The sequence below is a fragment of the Salvelinus alpinus genome, chromosome 20 (genome assembly GCF_045679555.1).
Source record: "Salvelinus alpinus chromosome 20, SLU_Salpinus.1, whole genome shotgun sequence".
Lineage (NCBI taxonomy): Eukaryota > Metazoa > Chordata > Actinopteri > Salmoniformes > Salmonidae > Salvelinus > Salvelinus alpinus.
Window position 1 is genome coordinate 28787410 of NC_092105.1, and position 25040 is coordinate 28812449.

Below are 25040 nucleotides of genomic sequence, written 5' to 3' on the forward strand. Positions count from 1 at the left end.
ACAGTTTTAGAAACTTCAGAGTGTTTCCTATCCAAATCTACTAATAATATGCATATCTTAGCTTCTGGGCCTGAGTAGCAGGCAGTTTACTCTGGGCACCTTATTCATCCAAGCTACTCAATACTGCCCCCAGCCATAAGAAGTTAACTTCTTCTCGTGCCCAAAAAATCATGCCCAAATTAAACGGCCTCGTACTCTGTTCTAGATCATACAATATGCATATTATTATTACTATTGGATAGAAAACACTCTGAAGTTTCTAAAACTGTTTGAATTATATCTGTCAGTAAAACAGAACTCATTTGGCAGCAAACGTCCATACAGGAAGTGAAAATTCTGAAAATGAGGCTCTGTGTCAGGGCCTGCCTATTCAACTGGCTTATATTTATGGATCTGTATGCACTTCATACGCCTTCCACTAGATGTCAACAGGCAGTAGAAGGTTGAATGGGGTGTCTAGCTTGATGTGAGGCTGAATGAGAGCTTTTGGAGTGACAGGTCCGGTCTTTTGTCAGTTTGCAACTGCGCAAAGGGGAGTCCACATTGTCTTCTGAAATGCGTTACTTATACACGACGAAATGCTCCGGCTCTGATTTTATTGGATATATATGAGAAAAACATCATAAAGTAGGATTTTTCAACCGAGTTTGACCAGTTTATTCAACGTTTATTGGGACTTTTGGAATTTTTCGTTCCAGGCGGCAAGAGTTGATGGGCATGTTCGCGCCAAATGGCTAGCCAAAGTTGCTAATTCGACAGAAGAAATGGACATTCTAAAACCAAACAACGATTTATTCTGGAACTAGGACTCCTTGCACAACATTCTGATGGAAGATCAGCAAAAGTAAGAGAATATTTATGATGTTATTTCGTATTTTTGTGTAATATGTTGGCTCCAACACGGCGGAGAATAGGTGAGCGCTGTCTCACAATAATGCATGCTGTATGTTGTAGTAAAGTTATTTTTTTTAAATCTAACACAGCGGTTGCATTAAGAACCAGTGTATCTTTCATTTGCCATACAACAAGTATTTTTATGTAAAGTTTATGATGAGTTCTTTGGTTAGATTAGGTGACTGTCCAAAATATCTCCTGACATTTTGGTGAATTGTTGCTACGTGTTCACAATGTATAACCACGATTTGCAGCTCTAAATATGCACATTTTCGAACAAAACATAAATGTATTGTATAACATGATGTTATAAGACTGTCATCTGATGAAGTTGTCCAAAGGTTAGTGATTAATTTTATCTCTATTGCTGGTTTTTGTGAAAGCTATGTTGGCGGTGAATAAATGGCTTTGTGTGTTTGGCTATTGTGGTAAGCTAATATAATTCTATATTGTGTTTTCGCTGTAAAACACTTAAAAAATCGGAAATATTGGCTGGATTCACAAGATGTTTATCTTTCATTTGCTGTACACCATGTATTTTTCATAAATGTTTTATGATGAGTATTTATGTATTTCACGTTGCTCTCTGTAATTATTCTGGCTGCTTTGGTGCTATTTGTGATGGTGGCTGCAATGTAAAACTACGATTTATACCTCAAATATGCACATTTTCGAACAAAACATAAATGTATTGTATAACATGATGTTATAAGACTGTCATCTGATGAAGTTGTTCAAGGTTAGTGATTAGTTTTATCTCTATTTCTGGGTTTTGTGAAAGCTACCTATGCGGTGGAAACATGGTGAAAACATGGCGTTGTGTGTTTGGCTATTGTGGTTAGCTAATATAAATACATATTGTGTTTTCGCTGTAAAACATTTAAAAAATCGGAAATTATGGCTGGATTCACAAGATGTTTATCTTTCATTTGCTGTATTGGACTTGTGATTTCATGAAATTATATTATATGTTAAGGTGTCTGACCAACAGATGCATATTTGTATTCCCAGTCATGTCAAATCCATAGATTAGGTCTTCATTTATTTATTTAAATGGGCTGATGTCCATATATGAACTGTAACTCAGTAAAATCTTAGAAATTGCTGCATGTTGTTGAATTGTTGCAAATTGTTAAATTCCGTTTTACAAGTCTTGTTTCCGTCAGTGGTCTGTGCAACGCAGATTTTTTAGAGCCCTACTAGCTGTATGCAACAGGAACAGCATTTTTAGAGGTAACTGTGTCACTGGATGAGATTTTGTTAAAAGTTGTTAGCTGAACACCTGTAGCTTTGACCTTGGGTCGGTTTCTTGTTTAAAAAAGGCCTACATTTAAAAAAAGCTGTGGTGTTTTCCTGGATATCATAGTGGGTTATTAGAGCTAAATAAACAAGGTTAGGCGGTGAGGTAGGTTATGAGAAACACATTCAATATGTTTTCTATGTGTGACAGTGAGTGAATTGTAAATGGAAAACACAGACCCTAAACAAGTTAAAATTACATTTAATTTGACACCCAAAACCAGCTTTTAGTCTACTTCCCCGTTCATCTAACCCAGCCAGATTCTTGTGAGAGTGCCTTTAACTGATTGTTGCCGGGGAAAAGGAGCCCATAACAACCGTTGGAGATTAACAGGGAGTTGATTGTAGATTTAATCCTGACCTGACTGCATAGATATGCAGAATCGCAATTGAATCCCCCTGTTGCAGGATAACTTTCCTGCAATGCATGGAATGTAAAACTTGTGTAGTTGAGGTTTAAAAAGGGTTCTAAAGTTTGTAATTTCCACTTTTAAATTTGACTTGGATTTCCCATTACGAAAAATGTATCAACCACTACAAAAATGTCAATTTAAGTATAATTCACATTTTCTATTGCTGCAGAATTATTTTCCTGCTGTAGCAAACTGCTTCAATTTAATATCCTACACCTGTAGTTGGTCTCCGGCACCTTGCCAGAGACGGGGAGGGTACACTGCAGATTCCCTAACAAACAAGCCTTGAGAGGGGTTGAGAGAGGGAAAAGAAACGGGGCGAGACTAGGATGACAGCTGTAGAAAGTCAGCCCTCCCTCACTATGGAAGTACTTTAGCAGTTCCACCCGTCCAGTGTTGGGCTCCTCCTCATAGCCTAATGTTTCATTTGGACCCAATAAGCCCTGGGTAAACTTGGTGCCCTTTCCCTTCATAAAGCTGTGGAGACTGGAGAGTGAGATGTTTCTTTGTTTGCCTTCACCTGGCTGTGATTGCGAGGACCTATCTGGTTGGTCTTTAGTCTGCCTCCGATTCCTCCACAGCCCCTGGACCTCTTCAGCTCTCACTCCCAATATGCTGTGCTTTCTCGCTCCATTGACCCAGAAGAGAGATGGGAAGTATTTAAATGAGGATGTTGGTCTGTCTGTTTGTCTCCCTGCCTGCCGTGTCTGTTACATCTCTGCCCTGGTAGGATGCTAGTAACACTTCTCTGATATAGAAACACTGTGCCAGGTTTCTTAGCATTAAGTCAAGTTTCATGTCTCTTGTTTGCTCTGAGTCCAATGCACGGATTATCAGTTTTCTCTTCTAGTCAGGTAACCTGCTCACCATGTCTGGAATGTAGTGATGTAGGAAGGCATCATTCTGGCGGTAACGGTCTTGTCTTTGTTGGAGCCCCTATCTCCTGCTGGGTAGAACACAGAACTAGAATCGTTCCAAGTCTGTTCTGTTCATTCAATTTCTATGGGGTAGAATGGTCTGTCTCTGTGGCCTTCCTTCCATTAGCTCCTCCATGGGGGAGAGTTTATGGCATGCACATCCTCCCCCGGGAATATGTCTCAGAGTGGATGGGCTATTTTGGGCCTCTCTCGACAATGTGAAAACAGTGTGGTTACAACTCTTCATTTTTGTCCAATGTATGTTCATAATTTGAGGTGGGAGTGACTGTGGCAGACTAGGCTAATTCCTGGAAAGTGAAACGAGGGGCACACCCTGTAGGCTTTACTTTATGCCCCGAACTACAACTACAGCAATAATAGTGTTTTAAGAAAGCAGAGCTCAGCTTTTTGCTCAGTCGGGTTCAGGGCTGAAAACGTGTGTGTAACTGCAAGAGTAGGCTTTAGAATTGCCCCACCAGTATAGAATAGGTGGGTGGGGGGTGGGGGGGGGGGGTGTTTTCCATTGGCCAGCAGCAGTGTCTTTCTGGAGAATGGAGATAGTGCCCTTGGGAGGGGATGGCTGCTCCAGTCCTCAGCAGGAAAGTGCCTCTCCTCTCTCGCCTCCTCTCCACTGTGTCGGTGTGCTGCCTGCCTTGGCCCCAGCGCCTGCTATTGTGTCGGAGAGGAGAGACTGCTTGCCTGGGGATGGAGGTGACATCTCTCTTTTGCTTACACTTCTACAGAGTGTGGACAAGTTCCACCACCTACCCTACAACTCAAGGGATGTCAAATGTGATTTTCACTTTCCTTGTTGTGAAATGAAACCAAATGTAGAGGTTTTAGTTTGAGAGGCTACAGCATTGGGCCTGTGTTTGTTAGTGTGGTGGTCTATGCCCCACCATTCAAGCCGACCCAGCCGGTCTGATAACCTTTCCCTTTAGTTGTCCACTCTGTTTGAAGTGGCTTGCTCCTGGCATTCCCAGGGCCGCTACACAGAGCCATGGTATCTAAAGCTAACTGGACTGTGGAGTGCATGCCAGAGACAGCTAGCTAGCCTACACCAGAGGAATAGTGGAACACAGTCAGGAGCTCCATGGAAACCTACACACAGGCACAGCTTGCTGGTGATTTATTTGTGACCTAGATAGACTTCCTACTAGTTTCACTAGCATAAGAATAATTTACCTTTATTAGCCTACTGTATCTGCCACCAATATGAAGAAGCTGATATTCAAATGTAGCATTTTCTGATGCTAATAGTGTGAATAATGTAGGCCGTAGTGTATTTGTTGCTGTGTAAACATCAACCATATGGCCTCTGTACTGTTCTGCTGGGCTATCTATATTTTAAAGGTCAGTAAACATACATACACTCCAACCATTCCACCTGTTTCAAGGAAGAGTTTGTATTTCATCTGATAAAAAAAGCATACAAAACCCAGAGAAATGAATATGCTTGTCTGGTCTTAGGCTATACACAATGGCAGCATTAGCACGTCTGTCTTCTATTCACTATATGTCTCTCCCTTTCTCTCGCTTCTCTGTCTCAGTAGGCATGGGGGTGAGTGGAGGTGGCAGAAGGAGAGGGCTGAGGCGGGCAGCAGGTGGACCTGGCTACAGCTACGTGTGGCAGAGCTCGAGGGACGCATCCAACAGCTGGAGGACCTGCACAAACAGATCACCTTCACCAAGGTAAGGCCCAGGTACCCAGTAGGCACACCCCAAGGTTTAATTAGTTCATTGAAATGGTGTGTTTGGAAAAGGATTACCGATTTTGTTAGTCAGTCTCCCTCAGATTTTTTTTATTATTATTATTATTTTATTTTTTACAATTGCAGGAAATTAGCTGTAAAATAGCTATTTCTCCTCTCTGCGCAGTGGCAAAATGAGTAGAGTTGCATGAAATTAATTGTAAAATAGCAAAATCTTCTCTCCGCCCCATGTCAAAATGTGTAGAATACATCTGTTAAAATACATCTGTTGTCAAGACGGGGGGACACTAATGTTTTGCTCGCGATGTTGGGTGGTGGTGTATGGATGTGGGTAAGCAGACCTGCGAGCAACTGTGGCCCCTCATGATGAGTTCGGATTTTTTTTGTCATGTCCTTCGAAGGCACTGTAAATACCGAATGGAGGACATGAGAGCCACCAGGAAACTCTAAACTCAATGATCTCACTCAAGACCTTCCATCAGTGCTGGCTGGTGGAAGTTTACATGCTCATAGTAATGGCTGGAACCAAATTAATGGAATGGTATCAAACACATGGTTTCCTTGTGTTTTATTGCCATTCTGGTTACTCCATTCCAAGCAGCCATAATTATGAGCCGTCCTCCCCTCACCAGCCACCTCTGGTGTGTGAATATGCCCTTGTTGTGGAGTTGATGGCAGTGTGTGTGATTGTGTGTGGTCCCAGGGGGGGGTGGTCTTGGCAGAGTCGCAGCTGTTTACGGACAGGCAAATCCAGCAGACGTTACTAACGGAGATAGCAGGGCTGTCGTTCAGGGCGGGGGGAATCGCTAGAGACCCTCCCTCCGACATGGAGAATGAACCCAGCAGCCCCACACGCCTCCTCAGGAACATACAGAGACAGGTACATTTTTAAATGTAATTTAACCTTTATTTCAACAGTAACATTGCAACCTAGGTCTCTTTTTCAAATGAGCCCTCTGTCAGATGATACTGTATATAGTGGATGTATTGTTTTCCTCAGTTCAGTAGATACAGATCTTCAACAAAAACCTAATATTAGATAAAGGGAACCTGAGTGAACAAATAAAAACAATTACATACTTTTTTCATAAACAAAGTTATCCACCACCCAATGCTTCTGTGTGAAAAAATAATTGCCCCCTTACACTCAATAACTGGTTGTGCCACCTTTAGCTGCAATGACTGCAACCAAATGCTTCCTGTAGTTGTTGATCAGTCTCTCACATTGCTGTGGAGGAATTTTGGGCCACTCTTCCATGCAGAACTGCTTTAACTCAGTGACATTTTGTGGGTTTTCAAACATTAACTGCTCATTTCAAGTCCTGCCACATCTCAGTTGGTATTAGGTCTGGACTTTGACTTGGCCATTCCAAAACCTAAAATTTCTAACTTTCTTGCCATTTCCATGTGGACTTGATTGTTTGTTTTGGATCATTGTCTTGCTGCATGACCAGAGCATAATTCATGGGTCCTTCTATTAAGGCAAGTCGTCCAGGTTCTGAGGCAGCAAAGCATCCCCCACACCATCACACTACCACCACCATGCTTTACCTGTATGAGGTTCTTACTGTGGAATGCAGTGTTTGGTTTTCGCCAGGAATAATGGGACCCATCTCATCCAAAAGTTATACTTTTGACTCATCTGTCCGTAGAACATTCATCCAAGAGTCTTGATGATGATTTTATTTATTTATATATTTTATTTAACCTTTAGTAGTGGTGCTTCTAGGTGCGTTTTGGCAAACTAGAGTCAACTTTTTGGATGAGATGGATCCCATTTTGTCTGACGAAAACCAAACGCTGCGTTCCACAGTAAGAACCGGTCAAGTGTGGTGGTGGTGTGATTGTTTGGGGATGGTTGCTGCAGTTCATGTTTGAAAACCCACAAATGTTGCTGAGTTAAAGCAGTGCTGCATGCAAGAGTGGGACAAAATTCCTCCACAGCGATTTGAGAGACTGATCAACAACTACAGGAAGCATTTGGTTGCAGTCACTGCAGCTTAAGGTGGCACAACCAGTTATTGAAGATTTCAAAACATTTAGTATGAAAAAATATGCAAAAATAGAGAATCAGAAAGGGGATCAAAAAATATACATGGCACTGTTTAGAGGATGATGTGTTGTTGTGTTGTCCTCTCAGAGTGCCCAACTGAGCCAAATTGTCAACAGCCTGATGCCTCATCTGAACCTCTCTCCCTCCTCCTCTCCAATCTCTAAAGACTCCTGGAGGTGGAAAGGACAGACCAAGAGAGCCTTCAGCAGGTACACACACACACAATACACCCCGCCAGCCCACATTGTCCTCTCCTGCACAGTTTAGTTTATAGAATCACCTTACTCTTCCTGGGTTCCAAGACCTATGGTAGATGCGTAACCAGGCCAGACCAGTACAGCTTGGTTTGGCTCGACTCTGTTTGGCCCAGTAGTGTGAAAAGGGTAATGGTTACCTTAACCCACAATCATGCCAAAACCAGATATTCCCACTAAGTCTGTGTTTTCTCTAATTAATAGGCTGCTCTTTGCCAATGAAAATATTTATTCTATTATAATAGCTGCACCCTGTGCCTCTGTTGCATACTATGTCAAGGTGAAAACAAGTTGGGCTGTCAATCACTGACTGTCCGCGGGTCCTTAAAGTCTTAAATGATCTGATTTAAAGGCCTTAATTCTTAATGTCTTTTATTCTGTTTTGAAAATGTGACGGAGAAGACTACAGTGTTTGCGTTATATTGTGCCGCTGCTTAATTGTTGCCACCATGGAAAAATAAACAAAATGTAACATTAAATAATGCTCAAGACTGAGCTATCCACATGTGCGCCTCTGTGTGTATGTGTGTGTACATCGTGTGCCATTGCGAGTCTGACCGTTGCCAGAGGAGAGAGCAAGGAAGCCTATACAATTTGATAGACAACACTAACTAGAGCCTAGATGATAAACCGAAAATGACCGACACTGACATAGCCCTTTTTGCTTACGTCTGTAATTTCAGTGATTAGAATACACAACGTTCCTGATTCTTTTTGGGGTGTTCTAAAACCATTATTTGGTCAACAGTAATGTGTATTAACCTGCTTCCTGCAATGAAAGCACAGAATCTGCCCTGTCCCTGTTTTGCTGCTGGCTCTTACTCCCGCTCCCCCCTTTACACACAGAGTGAAGGGAGAGATGCATTCTGATAAGCTCAAGCATACTGACAGTTAAGCAACATTTCGAAATATAATTTCAGGAAAGACACATTTTTAAAAACAACTACTAAGTCTCAGCTTTATCTAAGTATAACAATTATTTGTCAACTGTCAATATATAGGAAATAACATCACTTTACAAACGCAGTATGTCATTGAGATGATGTGCCAACGGAGCGGAGCGTACCATTTGCAGTGGTAGTCTATATAGACCTGCCTACCAATGGAAAGATTTTGTAGGACATTTATCGTTATATCAATTGCATGGCTAAAGCAACAATATTATATTAAGATTTAGCAATCTAGCTAATGTTTTTTGACTTCCCATTTCCTCAGGTGGTAAATTATATCACATAATAGCCTAGGCCAATATGCACAAAAAAAGATTAAAGAAATTAATCTCTAAAGAGCAAAAAAAAAAAAGGGATTATTCTGGATCTTATTTTGACATGTTGCACTTCAAAATATCTATAATGCATTCCCTTAACATGTTAGATGAAATGGCTAACTTCTTTAATTTCTTACTTGGCACTGGAATAAGTCAGTCTAGAGCCGTCCCCTCCCACGTAGCTACATTGCTTCGAAATATAGCCATTTGATACTTTATTCACTGAATTATTTTAGGCTAATGTTAAAATGTAGTCTTTTGTTCCAGCCCCACTCTAACACACCAGATTCTACAAATCAACTGCTCAACAGGACCTTGTTAAGCTGACGTGTGTGTTTGAGCAGTGCTGGATCAAAAGCCTGCTTTGGCATGCTGACTGCATGAATGTCCGCCAGAGAATTTATGTAGTTTTAGAGAAATTGGCAGATTTCAGACTACATGTAACCACGCCAGCCCAGGACCTCCACATCAGTCTTCTTCACCTGCAGGATCATCTGAGACCAGCCTTTCTGAGTATTTCTGTCTGTAATAACGCCTTTTTGAACGGAAAAACTCCTTCTGATTGGCTGGGCCTGGCTCCCAAGTGGGTGGGCCTATGCCCACCCATGGCTGCACCCCTGCTCAGTCATGTGAAATTCATAGATTGATATCAAAACCAAAATTCTGAAAACTTGGGATAGCCTAACAAATGCAGATGGGCAACCCCATGCTTCAGCCATCTATAGCCTAGCCAGTAGCCAGTATGCTACTAAATCCGTCTGACTTATTGCTAAACTAGCACACCTACCTGATAATAAGAGCCATGTAGGCTATAGCTTTGATGAAAGAGCCAGCCCTAAAAATACAACTTTTTGCCAACATGGAGGGAAATTTAGTAGGTGTATGGTGCGCGCAGACCTCAGTGTATTAAATTCCATTCCAAGTGGCATTAAAAAGGTTTTAAATTCATCTTCATGTAACCTGCAGATAACCTGCAATCAAAAGCCACATCAAATGGTTCCATACGAAATAAAAAATAAAAAAATAAAAAATAATAATAAATAATATTACTTAGATTCCAGAGATTAGATTCTGTAGACATACCTGTTTTTAATTGAATTTCAAAATGGAAATTATGTGACATAATGTGTCACGTTCTGACCATAGTTCTTTTGTGTTTTCTTTGTTTTAGTGTTGGTCAGGACGTGAGCTGAGTGGGCATTCTATGTTGTGTGTCTAGTTTTCCTGTTTCTGCGTTTGGCCTGATATGGTTCCCAATCAGAGGCAGGTGTTAGTCGTTTGTCTCTGATTGGGAGCCATATTTAGGTATCCTGTTTTGTGTTGGGTTTTGTGGGTGGTTGTTTTCTGTCTTTGTGTCTCTGCACCAGATAGGACTGTTTCGGTTTTCACGTTTTGTTGTTTATGTATTTTGTAGTGTTCAAGTTTATGGTCTTCATTAAACATGATGAACATTGGCTACGCTGTGCTTTGGTCCTCTCCTTCGTCCACAGAAGAAAAACGTTACATAATGGCTTCTAGACAGCCCTGTTATAAGGCACCACTACTCCCTCTAAAAAGCTGGGGTTGAGTTTTTTGGATGGTACTGACTTTCCTCAGGGGTGCTGTACTCTAGGACTTCTTCAGAGCTGCTGTTTGTATTTCTGTCCCAGACAGCACAGCAGAGAAGTATTTTGAGCATACTGTTTGTCTAGTTTTGATCCAAGATATTTCAAGCCCGTTCCAAAGAGGACCAGGAATCGGGGTCGGGTGGGGATCGAGGAGGGCCAGGGAGGATAACTTACTAAATCAGTTGACTTCCTGTAACAAAGGGAAACATAAATATCCCACCAAGGCTGGAAATTACAGGCCCATAGTGAATCAGTATCCACTAGTTTAGGCCCAAATGGCACCCTATTTCCTATATTGTGCACTACTTTTGACCAGGGCCAATAATTATCTGGACAAAAGTAGTGCGCTATATAGAGAGATGGGTCCTGGTCGAAAGTAGTGGCCGAAGCCGTACTCTACAGCCCAGAGAGGACCTCAGATCTCCTATCCACCACTATGATATTCAACATGCTCCCTATCCTTAAAACAACCGGTGGAAAGGTTTTGTGTGTCCGGCTATGATTTGGATCAATGACATTAAGCTGAAGTTCTTCCTTCCTCTTGCCTTTTTTACTCTCAATAATTAAGTCTATGGATTTGTTCCAAATTGCACCCTATTCCCTATGTAGTGCACTATTTTGAACAGAGCCTTATGGACCCTGGTCCAAAGTAATGCACTATAAAGGGAATATGATGCTACCCTCAATTTCTAATTTTCTCTGACTCCCATGCTGCCTTGGATGTCATGGAAATATAGATCATATCTGGGAGCACTAGGCTAGATCTTGTTTGAGTCGTTTCAGGGACTGCTGTGTGTGTTGACTGACTAAAATGGTGTGAGTTCAGTGACTAAAGGTTTATCTCACATGGCACTCTATTCTCTACATAGGTAACTACATTTGACCAGGGCCCTGGTCAAACATTGTATAGTCCCAAATCGCAGTGCACTGAGTGTCGTCGTCTGTTGTCCCCATGCAGTGGCCTGCTCCTGGGAGGATGTGACCACTTCTCCCAGAAGGGACCCAAGATAAGGATAGTGAACCGCAGGAGGGCGCACTTCCTTCAAGTGGATGCCACCTGTGTCTCAGCCCGCACACGACCCCTGGTGACCTATCACAAACCTCGACTCTTCATAAACACCACCCAGAGACAGCAGGTAGGGACCTTTTTTACCTCTGGGCCAATATTCATTAAGCATCTCACAGTATGAGGGCTGATCTAGGATCAGTTTTGCCTTTAAGATCGTGATGAATATGATAATGTGGACGGGGGGACCTAATTGTAGATTAGCACTCCTACATACGGCCCCTGACCTTCACCTCTCACTCAGGAGGCAAAGCACTAACCACCACATCCTCAATGTGTGATGCTGATGCCTGGCTAAATGCATCACACAAGACTGAAATACAGTGCTTAACTTTATTCCACACGTTTGGCCCAACCTGAGGTTAGAGGGTAGTGTTGGCTGCCAATAATGAAATGTCAGAGGATTGAAGAAAAAAAAAGTATCCTAATTTAAATTAGGATTCAAGTGCTGTGTCCCTAACGGTGTCATTTAGACACAAGCAGTCTCTGATTGAGCTCTGTGTAGCAGTTGAACAAGACAGAGTGGAGCAGTGCAATTTTAATGTCAAACCCTGCATTACTGCTATTCCCTGGCACTGGTTTGGTCTGGTCTAGCCTGGTTCCAGATCTGTTTGTGTTTTTGCCTCAGACCAGTTCTATAAGGAGTTGGCAAGAGAGCAGAAACAGACTGGCATCATCCATCTAGTCTGTTCTGAGCTTTAGATATCAACCTGCTCCGGTGTAGGGCTTTAACCTGCAACACACAGCCCATAGGCCTCTGGTCAAAAGTAGTGGGTATAGGGAATAGGGTGCCATTTGGGACATTCCCCCAGTGTATCCATCTCTTCAGCCCTGCTGCTGACCCTCTAGTCTAGGGTTCCCCAATTCGCGGCTTGCAGGCCTAATTATTAGTAGAATTTTCATTGTTGGACATAAAAGATTGTAAAAACACCAGGAAATCAGCACCAAGTGATTTTAATTTGGGAAATCTGTTCGCAAGCCAAGTATTCCCAGAGAGACATGTGATCGTACACAAATGTAAGCAAGGTTTGAAATGATTGTTTTGGTGATATTATATCTGTTTGGGCTTCTTGCGGTCAATTTGCAGTCTACAAATGATTACTAATTATGTTCCGGCCCCTGATCATCCGCAAAAATCGTCCAGCGTTGCCAGAATTGTACATAATTATGACATAACATTGAAGGTTGTGCAATGTAACTGCAATATTTAGACTTAGGGATGCCACCCTTTAGATAAAATACGGAACGGTTCCACTGAAAGAATAAACGTTTTGTTTTCGAAATGATAGTTCCCTGATTTGACCATATTAATGACCTAAGGCTCGTGTTTCTGTGTGTTATTATATTATAATTAAGTCTATGATTTGATAGAGCAGTCTGACTGAGCGGTGGTAGGCAGCAGCAGTCTCATAAGCATTCATTCAAACTTTCTTGCATTTGCCAGCAGCTCTTCGCTGTGCTTCAAGCATTGCGCTGTTTATAACTTCAAGCCTATCTACTCCCGAGATTGGGCTGGCAATACTATAGTGCCTATAAGAACATCCAATAGTCAAAGGTATATGAAATACAAATGGTATAGGGAGAAATAGTCCTATAATTCCTATAATAACTACAACCTCAAACTTCTTACCTGGGAATATTGAAGACTCATGTTAAAAGGAACCACCAGCTTTCATATGTTCTCATATATCATCTACTGCATCTTGCCATCTTTATGTAATACATGTATCACTAGCCACTTTAAACTATGCACTTTTGTGTTTACATACCCTACATTACTCATCTCATATGTATATACTGTACTCGATACCATCTACTGCATCTTGCCTATGCCGTTCTGTACCATCACTCATTCATATATCTTTATGTACATATTCTTTATCCCTTTACACTTGTGTGTATAAGGTAGTAGTTGTGGAATTGTTAGGTAGATTACTCGTTGGTTATTACTGCATTGTCGGAACTAGAAGCACAAGCATTTCGCTACACTCGCATTAACATCTGCTAACCATGTGTATGTGACAAATAAAATTTGATTTGTTTTGTTCTGAGCAAGGAACTTAAACGTTAGCTTTTTTACATGGCTAATATTACACTTTTACTTTCTTCTCCAACACTTTGTTTTTGCATTATTTAAACCAAATTGAACATGTTTCATTATTTATTTGAGACTAAATAGATTTTATTTATGTATTATATTAAGTTAAAATAAGTGTTCATTCAGTGTTGTTGTAATTGTCATTATTACAAATATATATATAAAAATCGTACAATTAATCGGAATCTGCTTTTTTTGGTCCTCCAATAATCGGTATCGGCGTTGAAAAATCATAATCGGTCGACCTCTAGTGCCAGGCAGGGGCGCCTCTCTCTGACTGGTGTTATTACAGAGTAAGACAATGTGCCAAGCCTACTGAGATATTAGGAAAGGAAAGAGAAGAAAGCTGTTAGACTTAATTCGTTGAATTAGCGTGATCTGAGCGGCTGGCTGCTCCTCCAGGTCATAGTGACTCACACAGCAACAACACAGTAAGGCTTCATGTTAGCAGAACTGAGAAACCAGCTGAGGTTGGGCTAAGTCACAACACTATGTTTAACCCTTCTGTACACAAATCCCTTTGTAAATGAGTTTCATATGGTGGTCATGGTCTCTAAAAGTGTTGCTATCTTTAAGAGCCACAGGTGGTTTGCGTTAATAATCGTTTCCTTCATTAAATCAGTGGTATCCACAGGTCCTGGAGGTGTAGAGAGTAAGTTATTCTAGAATCTGTGAATGACTGCTTTTAATCATCCCTCCTCTCTCCTGCAGGACTTAGCCTCCCTCTCCTCCTCCCTCTGTGCCACCTTTGTGTTCTGACCCAGCCTGTTCCTCCGGCAGCACCCTGATCTCCAGGACCAGTGGCTTTAGGACACACCCTGTTCTCTCTCTCTCCTCAGGTAGGCACTCCTCCATCAGGTCCTAACAGCCTGGTACTCAGGGCTATATTGTCCCTCCATCAGGTCCTAACAGACTGGTATATGTCCTAACAGCCTAACAGCCTGGTACTCAGGGCTATATTGTCCCTCCATCAGGTCCTAACAGCCTGGTACTCAGGGCTATATTGTCCCTCCATCAGGTCCTAACAGCCTGGTACTCAGGGCTGTATTGTCCCTCCATCAGGTCCTAACAGCCTGGTACTCAGGGCTGTATTGTCCCTCCATCAGGTCCTAACAGCCTGGTACTCAGAGCTGTATTGTCCCTCCATCAGGTCCTAACAGCCTGGTACTCAGGGCTGTATTGTCCCTCCATCAGGTCCTAACAGCCTGGTACTCAGGGCTGTATTGTCCCTCCATCAGGTCCTAACAGCCTGGTACTCAGGGCTGTATTGTCACTCCATCAGGTCCTAACGGCCTGGTACTCAGGGCTGTATTGTCCCTCCATCAGGTCCTAACAGCCTGGTACTCAGGGCTGTATTGTCACTCCATCAGGTCCTAACAGCCTGGTACTCAGGGCTGTATTGTCCCTCTAACCACTCTGATGTCAATGCAAATGCAATCAAAAATCACATCAAACCCTTATCATCAAAACAGTATCATGTTTTTAAAGCTCACCTCACTGTGATGATCAATTTGAAGAAAGAAGTTCAACAGCAGGTTGAAACTGAGTGAAAAACATGGTTGTTGTGGATGTTGTTTTAAAGCCTTTACACAACAAAATGGACAGAGCTTTCTAAGGTGATGATTCATTCAAAGCATTTAAAGGTGCGCTATGCAGAAACATCTCCGCCGGTTCCTGGTCACTAACATTCTAATAGTTTGCCTAATTTCAGTATATGTGACAAAACAAGCACGTATCGTGAAGAGAATCATTGTAACATATAAACCAGTGTTTCCCAACCCAGGTCCTCGAGTACCCCCAACAGTACACATTTGTATTGTAACGCTGGACAAACATACCTGATTCAACTTGTACAACTTGTAAAATGTGTACTGTTGTGTACTGAGGACCAGGGTTGGGAAACACTGATTTGAACCGCTCTGAAATATCTTTTCCATAACCAAAAATATTGTATTTTCAGCTGTTTGAAGCTAGTGTACAAAACTGAAAGTAAAAGACGCAAAAAGGAAACTGAAGAACGGGAACCATAGAAATAGAGCACACAGAACAGATCTACTGCTTCTTAGACTTGCGTTCAATTAAGAACGACAGATCTATAACTCAACTTTCTATATGAATTTGGTAGGGTATCCCAAAAAGTTACATATTGTAGCTTTAAGACGTTGCATGTAGAACACCTATACGCATATTATTGTCCATTTACAGATGTGAAATATAGAATACAGAACAGTGTATTCTGCAAAACGTGTATTCTGTTACCCTGTCCTTCTCAAGCCCTTTAAATCACCTTCCCTGGTCTGTGTTTTCCTGTAACTCTATGTATTGTGCTGTGGAGGTTACATCCCATGTACCCTCACATGCTGACCAGACCGGACACGTCGCGTGCGCGAGCAAAATAAATGTAGAAATCCATGTTATTCAATTATTGCACCCACACTGCTCGCGCGCGCCAACGAGCGTCTGCGACACCAAGGGCTAAAAATAGAAGTCGTTCCTATTTTTTACGCAGATCGCACTGAAAGTCATCTCCTCATTGGTTTATAGAAGCAGGTACCCACGTGCCATTTCCTCATTGGTTATACCCACGTGGGTGATTGAAATACGAACTTTGTTGCCGGTTGTCGTGGTAATACAATGAAAGTTTAGATGTGATCACCATATAAGTTCAAAGATGAAAAAGCCTGGAAGGAGGAGAGATGACTAGAAACGATTCGGTTGGCCGTTTTATGTGTGGATTAATTGTCGGAGTAGAGGTCCTTGTGCATTTCAGGTAAAATAACAACTCAATGTTTATATCCCAGGACAAATTAGCTAGCAACAGCAAGCTAGCTAAATAGAACAAATTAACGTTAGCTAGCAAGTGCAAGCTAGCTAGCTAAATTGCCATACATGTTTAATGCTTTTCGACCTGTCCCCAAATTAATGTCAGTGGTTCAGAGTTTGTTTTGATATTTTAACCTGCGTGTCATGATAGCGTTTGGTGTGGGGGGGCAAAATACATTTATGCACGATAGCGCACGCGCGCAGTCGGTTTGGGTTCCGTGTGACTCTCAAAACAGCTCTCTCTTTGTTGTGTGTGTGGAATGTAGACTGTAGAGTTATTAAGACCGGACAGGGGTGTCAAATCAACAATGCAGCAGTCAGCTGTACTCCACACAGCTGTACTGTGATGAGGTTATTACTGGGAACTGGCTAGGAGTTGGTGTATTGGCTCTTATAAACTGGGTGGTTCGAGCCCTGAATGCTGATTGGCTGACAGCCGTGGTATATCAGACCGTATACTACGGGTATGACAAAACATTTATTTTTACCGCCCTAATTACGTTGGTAACCAGTTTATAATAGCAATAAGGCACCTCTGGGGTTTGTGGTAAACGGCCAATACACCACGGCTAAGGGCTGTATCCAGGCACTCTGCATTGCGCAATAAAACAGCCCTTAGCCATGGTATATTGGCCGTATACCACACCCCCACGTGCCGTATTGCTTAATTGTACAGGCGTGGGCAAATTGTTTGGCTCAAGGGCCACATCGGGATTTCGATTATTATTTTTACAAAATTCATTGTGAGCAGTATCTGCTCTAGTATGTAGTGAGGTAGATGGAGAGATTCAGAGTCATGCTCATTGTTCAATTTGTAATATTCTAGAATATTCTTCTTCTAGTCTTCTCTTCAAACCTAATACAGTCAGTCAGCAGGTTTGGTCTGGATCTCCTCTCCACAGATAGCCTTCTGTCCCACCACCTCCAGAACGCTGCCCTGCTCAGAGAGGACTGGGTCCAGCGACCTCTACTACCGGTCAAGACAGAGTCCAGTCATGTCTACTACCACCACAGCTATATGGACAGGGGACACACTTCTCCATCAGGGTTCAGTGAGTAGCATCTAATAGACTATTACTAAGTTTCAGAAAACAGTATGACTTGTCTTAAAACTAACAGTGTCCCCTGAAACCTGGCAGGGATTTTTCTTTGTTCTTCCTCATTTAAAGTAATAGACTGACAGTGATCTCAGCTATGCTGCTATCTTGTGTAAAGACTCCTACTGAGCTACCAGTGTAGATGCATTGGCTGTTTCATAGCTGTAAGCTCTGAGTCAGCCAGTCTAATCATTACTCTCCTGTTGCTCCTCGCTGCTTGCTCTGTTGGCTATTGACTGCAGGGGGGTTAACGATCCTAAAGATTCCTAATGATCCTCACTGGGCTGAAGGGAGCGGTTCTGAGGCAGTGCGCTGTGGCTGGAGAGAAGCGCTGGCTTGAGGGGCTGGGGCACTGGCACATGGCTAATGAGAATGCTGGGTTAGTCTTAGAGACCTAACTCACTCTGCTCCACTCGATTTCCTGTCAGCCTGAATCACCCCACATGGACAATGATTGATCTAAAAACAAACACCACAAGGAATATTCTACTGACATTTGCTATTATGTGGAAGATCACCCATTCTCGTTCGCTTGAGGGGGAGATGTGGTGGGAGAGGGATGTGGTGGGAGAGGGGAGCGGGAGATGGGAGAGGGGGAGATGTTGTCAGAGAGGAGGGGGAGATGTTGTCAGAGAGGAGGGGGAGATGTTGAGAGATGAGAGCTGCAGTTATTGTCCTGCTTATCTGGCCCTGACAGGCAGGCAGCACGGCGGTGGCGAGTTTGAGGCATTATTTAGGATTCAGTACCACTTGTCCTGTTCAGTCCTGCAACCTTACAGCTCACACTGCAGATGACCATATCATCTATGTAATTATCAGCCGCCCAACCCCGAACAACATATCTGTTATCCTAACAATGAAACAGCCCCAAGACAAAGACCTTGATTGTTTGTAGAACTGAAGCGGGAAAGCGTTGAGAGAGAATATGTCTAACCTAATGGGATTAATAGTTAAACATTAGACTGATATGTTATTATAGGCTACTCTCTAACCAAGCCTTGTAATCCTATGGGGGTTTGGAGTGTGGTTTCAGACAAGGGGAATTCCAGTCTGTTGCGTTAACATGGCTGCTGTGTTCCAGATTGCAGCCACAAGCAGCATGGGAGGAACCGGAGGGGAGTGGCCAGGGGTGTGTCACCTGTCAGATGGGCGGGATCTGCTCAGACCCCACACAGGAAGGCTTATTGTGGAGGGAGGAAGAGGAGACACACCCACAAGACCATAGAAGGTACACTACATGACAAAAGTATGTGGACACCTGCTCGTTGAACATCTCATTCCAAATTCATGGGCAGTAATATTGAATTAGTCCCCCCTTTGCTTTTATAACAACCTACACTCTTCTGGGAAGGCTTTCCACTAGATGTTGTAACATTGCTGCAGGGACTTGCTTCCATTCAGCCACAAGTACACTAGTGAGGTTGGCCCCGATGTTGGCCGATTATTCCTGGCTCGCAGTCGGCGTTCCAACTCATCCCAAAGGTGTTCGATGGGGTTGAGGTCAGGGCTCTGTGCAGGCCAGTCAAATTCTGCCACAGAACACACCATTTCTGTATAGACCTCGCTTTGTTCACAGGGGCATTGTCATGCTGAAACAGGAAAGGGCCTTCCCTAAACTGTTGCCACAAAGTTGGAAGCACAGAATTGTCTAGATTGTCATTGTATGCTGTAGCGTTAAGATTGCCCTTTACTGGAACTAAGAGGACTAGCCCGAACCATGGAAAACAGCCCCAGACCATTGTCCCTCCTCCACCAATGCATTGGGACAGGTAGCGTTCTCCTGGCATCCACCAAACCCAGATTTGTCTGTCTGACTGCCAGATTGTGAAGCGTGATTCATCACTCCAGAGAACGCATATCCAGAGTCCAATGGCAGCGAGTTTACACCACTCCAGCCGATGCTTGGCATTGCACATGGTGATCTTAGGCTTGTGTGCGGCTACTCAGCCATGGAAACACATTTCATGAAGCTCCCAACGAAAAGTTATTGTGCTGATATTGCTTCAGAGGGCAGTTTGGAACTCTGTATTGAGTGTTGCAACTGAGGACAGATGATTTTTACGCGTTAACACTCAGTGGTTCCGTTCTATGATCTTGTGTGGCTTACCACTTCGTGGCTGAGCCGTTGTTGCTCCAATAAATTTTTACTTCACAATAACAGCACTTTCAGTTGACCGGGGCAGCTCTAGCAGGGCAGACGTTTGACAAACTGACTTGTTGGAAAGGTTTAATCCTATGACGGTCCCACGTTGAAGGTCACTGAGCTCTTCAGTAAGACCAATTTACTGCCAATGTTTGTCTATGGAGATTGCATGGCTGGGTCCCCATTTTTATACACCTGTCAGCAACGGGTGTGGCTGAAATAGCCGAATCCACTTAATTTAAGGGATGATCCCAGGGATGGGATTTTTTCTTGATTAATCAGGAATTTCTGCTTTTCTGACATTTATCCTCCATTGATTTCTAATAGAAACAAACCTATCCCCTAGCTAAGTCGATATATCCCTGATTTTCTCTGTTGTCCTGATCATATCCAACTGGTTATTACATGTTAGGCTCCCTAGTGGCGTAGCGGTCTAAGGCACTGCATCTCAGTGCAAGAGGCTTCACTACAGTCCCTGGTTTGAATCCAGGCTGTATCACATCCGGACGTGATTGGGAGTCCCATAGTGCAGCGCACAATTGGTCCAGCGTTGTTCGGGTTTGGCCGGGGTAGGCCGTCATTCTAAATAAGACTTCTTAACTGACCTCCCTAGTTAAATAAAGGTAACATTTAAAAAATATATATATATACATGCATGTAGCCTGCTAGTGTAGTTATGTATTCATTACACATATGCTATGTAGCCTGTTACAGAGCGACCCATGGTGTTGACAGTAATGTGTTGTTGGTCTATAGATGAGGAGGACCTCTTGTCTCAGCTGTCAGACCCTGAGGACAGTCCAGATGAGAGCCTGGAGGATGCCGTTACACCCCAGACCTCACACACACACAAACAGGTACCATACACACACACACACATTATAGCTCCAATGCTGCCTGGCTACTTGTGTGCATTATAGCTCCAATACTGCCTTCCTACCTGGATTTATAGCTTGAAAAGTAAGCAGCTTGTGAATTGACTTGTAATACATTGCATTCTGACATCTAGTTGAGACGTTTATAACGAACAGTGTGCTTGTTGATGTATTAGTGAGCTATGTGACAGTTTTGTCTATGCTATTTTGTTCTCAGGATTCAATCCGCAGACGTCAGAGAGAGAGTGTTTACAACATTGACAACACCGTCATCCCCATGTCCCTGGCTGCCACTACCAAGTTAGAGAAACTTCACTACAAAGACATTATAACACCCAGGTATGACTTCTGGTGCTTGTTCTTTGGCTTGAGTTACTTCTTAACAAAACAGCCACCTGTTTTTGCTTAACACTATTTTGAGTTTGAATGATCAAGCCTTACTATTTTGGGCCCTCACCAGTTTGCATCCCTGAAAATTGTCTGTTCTTCGATGTCCTTTGATCTGTGTGTTATTTCTTCACCTTACACGTTGCTCTGCTCCTCCCTCCTTCCCTAAAGCTGGAGAGTGGTTGATAACCCACCCCTGGAAGAGAGAGAGAGACAGGAAGATGAGGAGGAAGAGGAGCTGCTGTGTGACGAGACATTTTCCCAGAGGCATCTGGGGTGAGAAAAGAGAGAGAAACTCCGCTGGACCTCCTGGGATAAGAGCAGATGCTACAGACGCACCACCAGGTGGGCACTGGGCACACCACACTTCAACTTGCTGCTCCTAATTGAACCTGCAGTAAAGCTTCTCATCTCAATGGATCTCAATACAATACAGTGTCTGTTTTTTCATTAGAGAATGAGGTGTGGCATACTCTTGTTCCGATGCAGTAGTTTGTATTTGAAATCACCTGTCTCTGTAGATCTGGCAGTAGGAACGATGGACCAGGTGTTTCTGTATGGGACTCTGCTGTCAGGGATGACATCAGAGGTGACATGAGAACTCACGTGGACTGGAGCTGCAGTCTGGACACGGACGCAGACAGAGCTTTAGAGGAGTGGGTGGTAAGAAAGGACATTCACTGTCTATCCCTTACCAGCCTAAAGCCTGGATCCTGGTTCCACTCTGAGTATGATGTCTTGGTACTAGCATTTATTAACCCTGCTGCAGGGTTTTCATTTTGAAAATGTGGTGCGGGAAATTTCACCAGCAACATATTAATTTACCAGTCATTTGAGAAATTTACTGGACCGATATGCATTGGGTGCATAACCTGATTAGGGCATCCACCCACAGCGCTCAGAATGACAGAAATCACATTTAGGTTATGGTAATTCATCTTAACAGAACATGCAAGTCGAGGATGCAATGAAGTGCGTCCTTCTCTAATTCTGATGTGCACTTTGAAGATGTTAGAATAACTATCCACATTTACTTTTCCTCAGCCAAAAATGTACGAACAACAAAATCACTAGCCTATGTCAATCTACTATTCCCCATAGTAGAAAGGTTGACCTATTCTATTGGTCAGCTTGTGGAGAAAGAAATAGCCTATTCCAAACAGACTCTGGGACTGTTGTGTGATGATAGATCTCAAATTCATACAACCAGTAGGCCTAGGCTACATGAAACAAGTTAAAAAGCAATGAATCTGATGCAACAGATCAGAACGTTTAGCTTAAAATGTTGATAAACTAATAGGCCTATTTCTTCACATAAACTCAACAATGCGCACAAGGCTGTATTCTACGCGCAAATGTTAGTTTCATAATAAGCCTACAATTAGTGGGGGGAAAACGTCGTCAAAGTGACAGATTAAACATTTAGAAAGAGGAGAAATGTAAAGATGCAACAACTATCGGTTGCTAATATGACTAGGATTGTGCCTTATGTTAAAAAATTATATTTATTTTGCCGGTGCCAATTTTATTTATTGGCTTCAATATTTTTGGGCCAAAGTCCGGCTATTACCGGCTAACAAAACCCTGTCCTGCTGGTAGGAACATTCCAATCAATAACCTATTAACTTTAACGCGGAGTTGCTAGCAGAAACTATGCTATTTTTTGTTATACACAAGTATGTTAATTATCAAGCTGAATTAGAGCTTTTACTTCGAAGTATGACTCACTAAGACTGAACAACAGTTTCTGATTAGCTGAGGTATGAATATTGATATTTCATGTAAGAGGTTAGGCCATTAGTGGTGACCATGAAACATTCCTGAGATATACACAGCAGATATCTGATAGGTTTTTTATCTGCAATAGGAGGGTTTGTGGGTAGTGGACTGGTTGAGGAGTTCTTGAGCCTACACAGATGCACTGTGGGTGATTAGACATGGCTGATTGGCGTGGGTTCTGATTGGACTAAAGTCTTAACAGGACAGCACAGGCACTAGCAGCACAGTCAATTTTGCTGCCGACTAACTGACCCCCATTAACAATCGGTTAAATTAGTTCCAAACAGTAAAATGACGTACCCTAGTGAAAATACTATGCATGCGTATTCATGGGTTGCATGTTTCGTCACAATATTGTTTTGAACGTTTGTTTTGTACTGATGCCCAACTGAGCTTTCTTCTCAATGCATCGCCAATGAGCGCTGATGTAGATTTCTTCAAAAGTGCATTACAGTGTGTAGTGACTTCCTTTCCTCTTTACCATAGCCACTGCCCTAGCCTGAAAGCGGGGTTGTTTCGTACGCGTACAGTCCACATTCAAGGTTTCCAAACGGCCAAAACATTCAATGAGATCCAGGGATATGGTGCAACAAAAAGGTTTATTCTTCTTATATCTAACAAAAATAAATATTTTCCAATCAACTTAAGCATAGATTATTTGACATGGAAATTACATAATATGACCTGTTTGTATGTCTGTATGGTCAAAAGACTATGCCGCTCCCAGGTCTAGCTAGCTAACACACTTACCACAGTACAATGAATGGGCAAGAGTGGGGGCCAAAAACTAAGTTCAACTAATAACAAGGAATATATCTCAATCAGGTAAATATAAATCATAAAGGTACGTACCTAATAGTTCATCATATACATTCATATTTAATATATTTACACAAATGTACAATGAGCTCTGTGTATTCTGTCTTTTATACAAATATGTCCAAATCGGCTCTAACACAGTGGCTTGGAAATGCAATGCAATTCAAAAGGAGGCAAATAATTACTATCTAAACCTTTTGTCATCATTTTGATGTCGCCAGATTGACTTCAGATGCAGTATAATGTTAGCTAAGATTGAGGGGAGGTCGCCAGATTTTAGCTAGTGTAATAAATATCATTTATTATAACACAAGCATATTTGCTAATACATTGTTATAACTAACTTCTTTCCAAACAGGGTTTCTCACAAACTCATAGCAGATACGGAGACCCACACACACCCAGAGACAGATGGCTGACACAGGCCTTTTCATAAAGACTGATAAGAAAAGTGGTGCCTGGTACTGCATATCACGAGAAACTGAGACACACACATACCCAAGAACAGAGGGCTGACGTAAACCTTTCATAAACACAGATAAGACAGGAACATCTTCGCACACACAAAAACTCCTCTTCAGTCTGAACATTTTACAGAGACACACAGAAATGTCAAAATAGGAACATCTACGCACACACCTAATCTCCTGTTTTAGCTGAACATTTCTGAAGACAAAGAACTCTACTCAGAGCCAATGGGACAGTGATACTGGCCTGAAGGAGACCTCGCCCAACTCATCAGAACCAACCAGAGGACCAGAACTTCCAGACTCAACCTACTTTCTGTACTGTATAAAATGTATATGCACTCTGTTATCTGGGCTTCTTTCGGATAGTTCCATTTGAGCTTGATGAAAAGGGTCCGTGCACGCTATTTCAGATATTTTTACCTCTGAATAAATTGCTTTTAATTAAACCTCATCCACCCTGTCCAGAGTCTCTACTTCGTCTCAGTTCTCCAGTAAACATGTTTTATCAACACTAGCTAATGTTTTTTGACTTACTTCGCTAGCTAATGACAACATTGCCATCTGTCTAAAGTCCGTTTGACGTCATGATAATGCTGGCAAAGTTATTTCCTACTAAAAATTAAACAATTTAGCAATTGTATTTCCAGGAATGTCCATCAGAACAGTTGCCAGAGAATTGACGTCGTTTTAGAGAATTTGGCAGCACGTCCAACTGGCCTCTCAACCGCAGAACACTTGTAACCGTGCCAACTCCTATTGCAGTGTAATTTAGACTAAACAGTTGTTAGCCTCTGTCCAGGACATATGTACAGATCCCAAACATGCTCAATGTCCTGGATTGAGTATTCAGACCACGGAAGAACTGGGACATTTTTCGATTCCAAGAATTGTGTAAAGATCCTTGCATTATCATTCTGAAACATGAGGTGATGGCAGTGGATGAATGGCACAACAATGGGCCTCAGGATCTCATCACGGTACCTCTGTGCATTCAAATTGCCATTGATAAAATGCAATTGTGTTCGTTGTCTGTAGCTTATGCCTGTTCATAACCCCACCGCCACCAT

General features: G+C 42.5%; 1 protein-coding gene across 1 annotated transcript in view; it reads left to right on the forward strand.

Annotated features, from left to right (window-relative positions):
• The window catches only part of LOC139547100 (uncharacterized), a 64845-nt gene that overhangs the window by 11263 nt on the left and 28542 nt on the right, over positions 1-25040 (forward strand). Inside the window, 10 exon segments of the mRNA XM_071356147.1 lie at positions 5077-5215; positions 5939-6115; positions 7376-7497; positions 9981-9993; positions 17269-17455; positions 18582-18728; positions 20400-20500; positions 20736-20857; positions 21077-21250; positions 21427-21568. Of these exon segments, the coding sequence (XP_071212248.1) occupies positions 5077-5215; positions 5939-6115; positions 7376-7497; positions 9981-9993; positions 17269-17455; positions 18582-18728; positions 20400-20500; positions 20736-20857; positions 21077-21250; positions 21427-21568 (1324 nt within the window).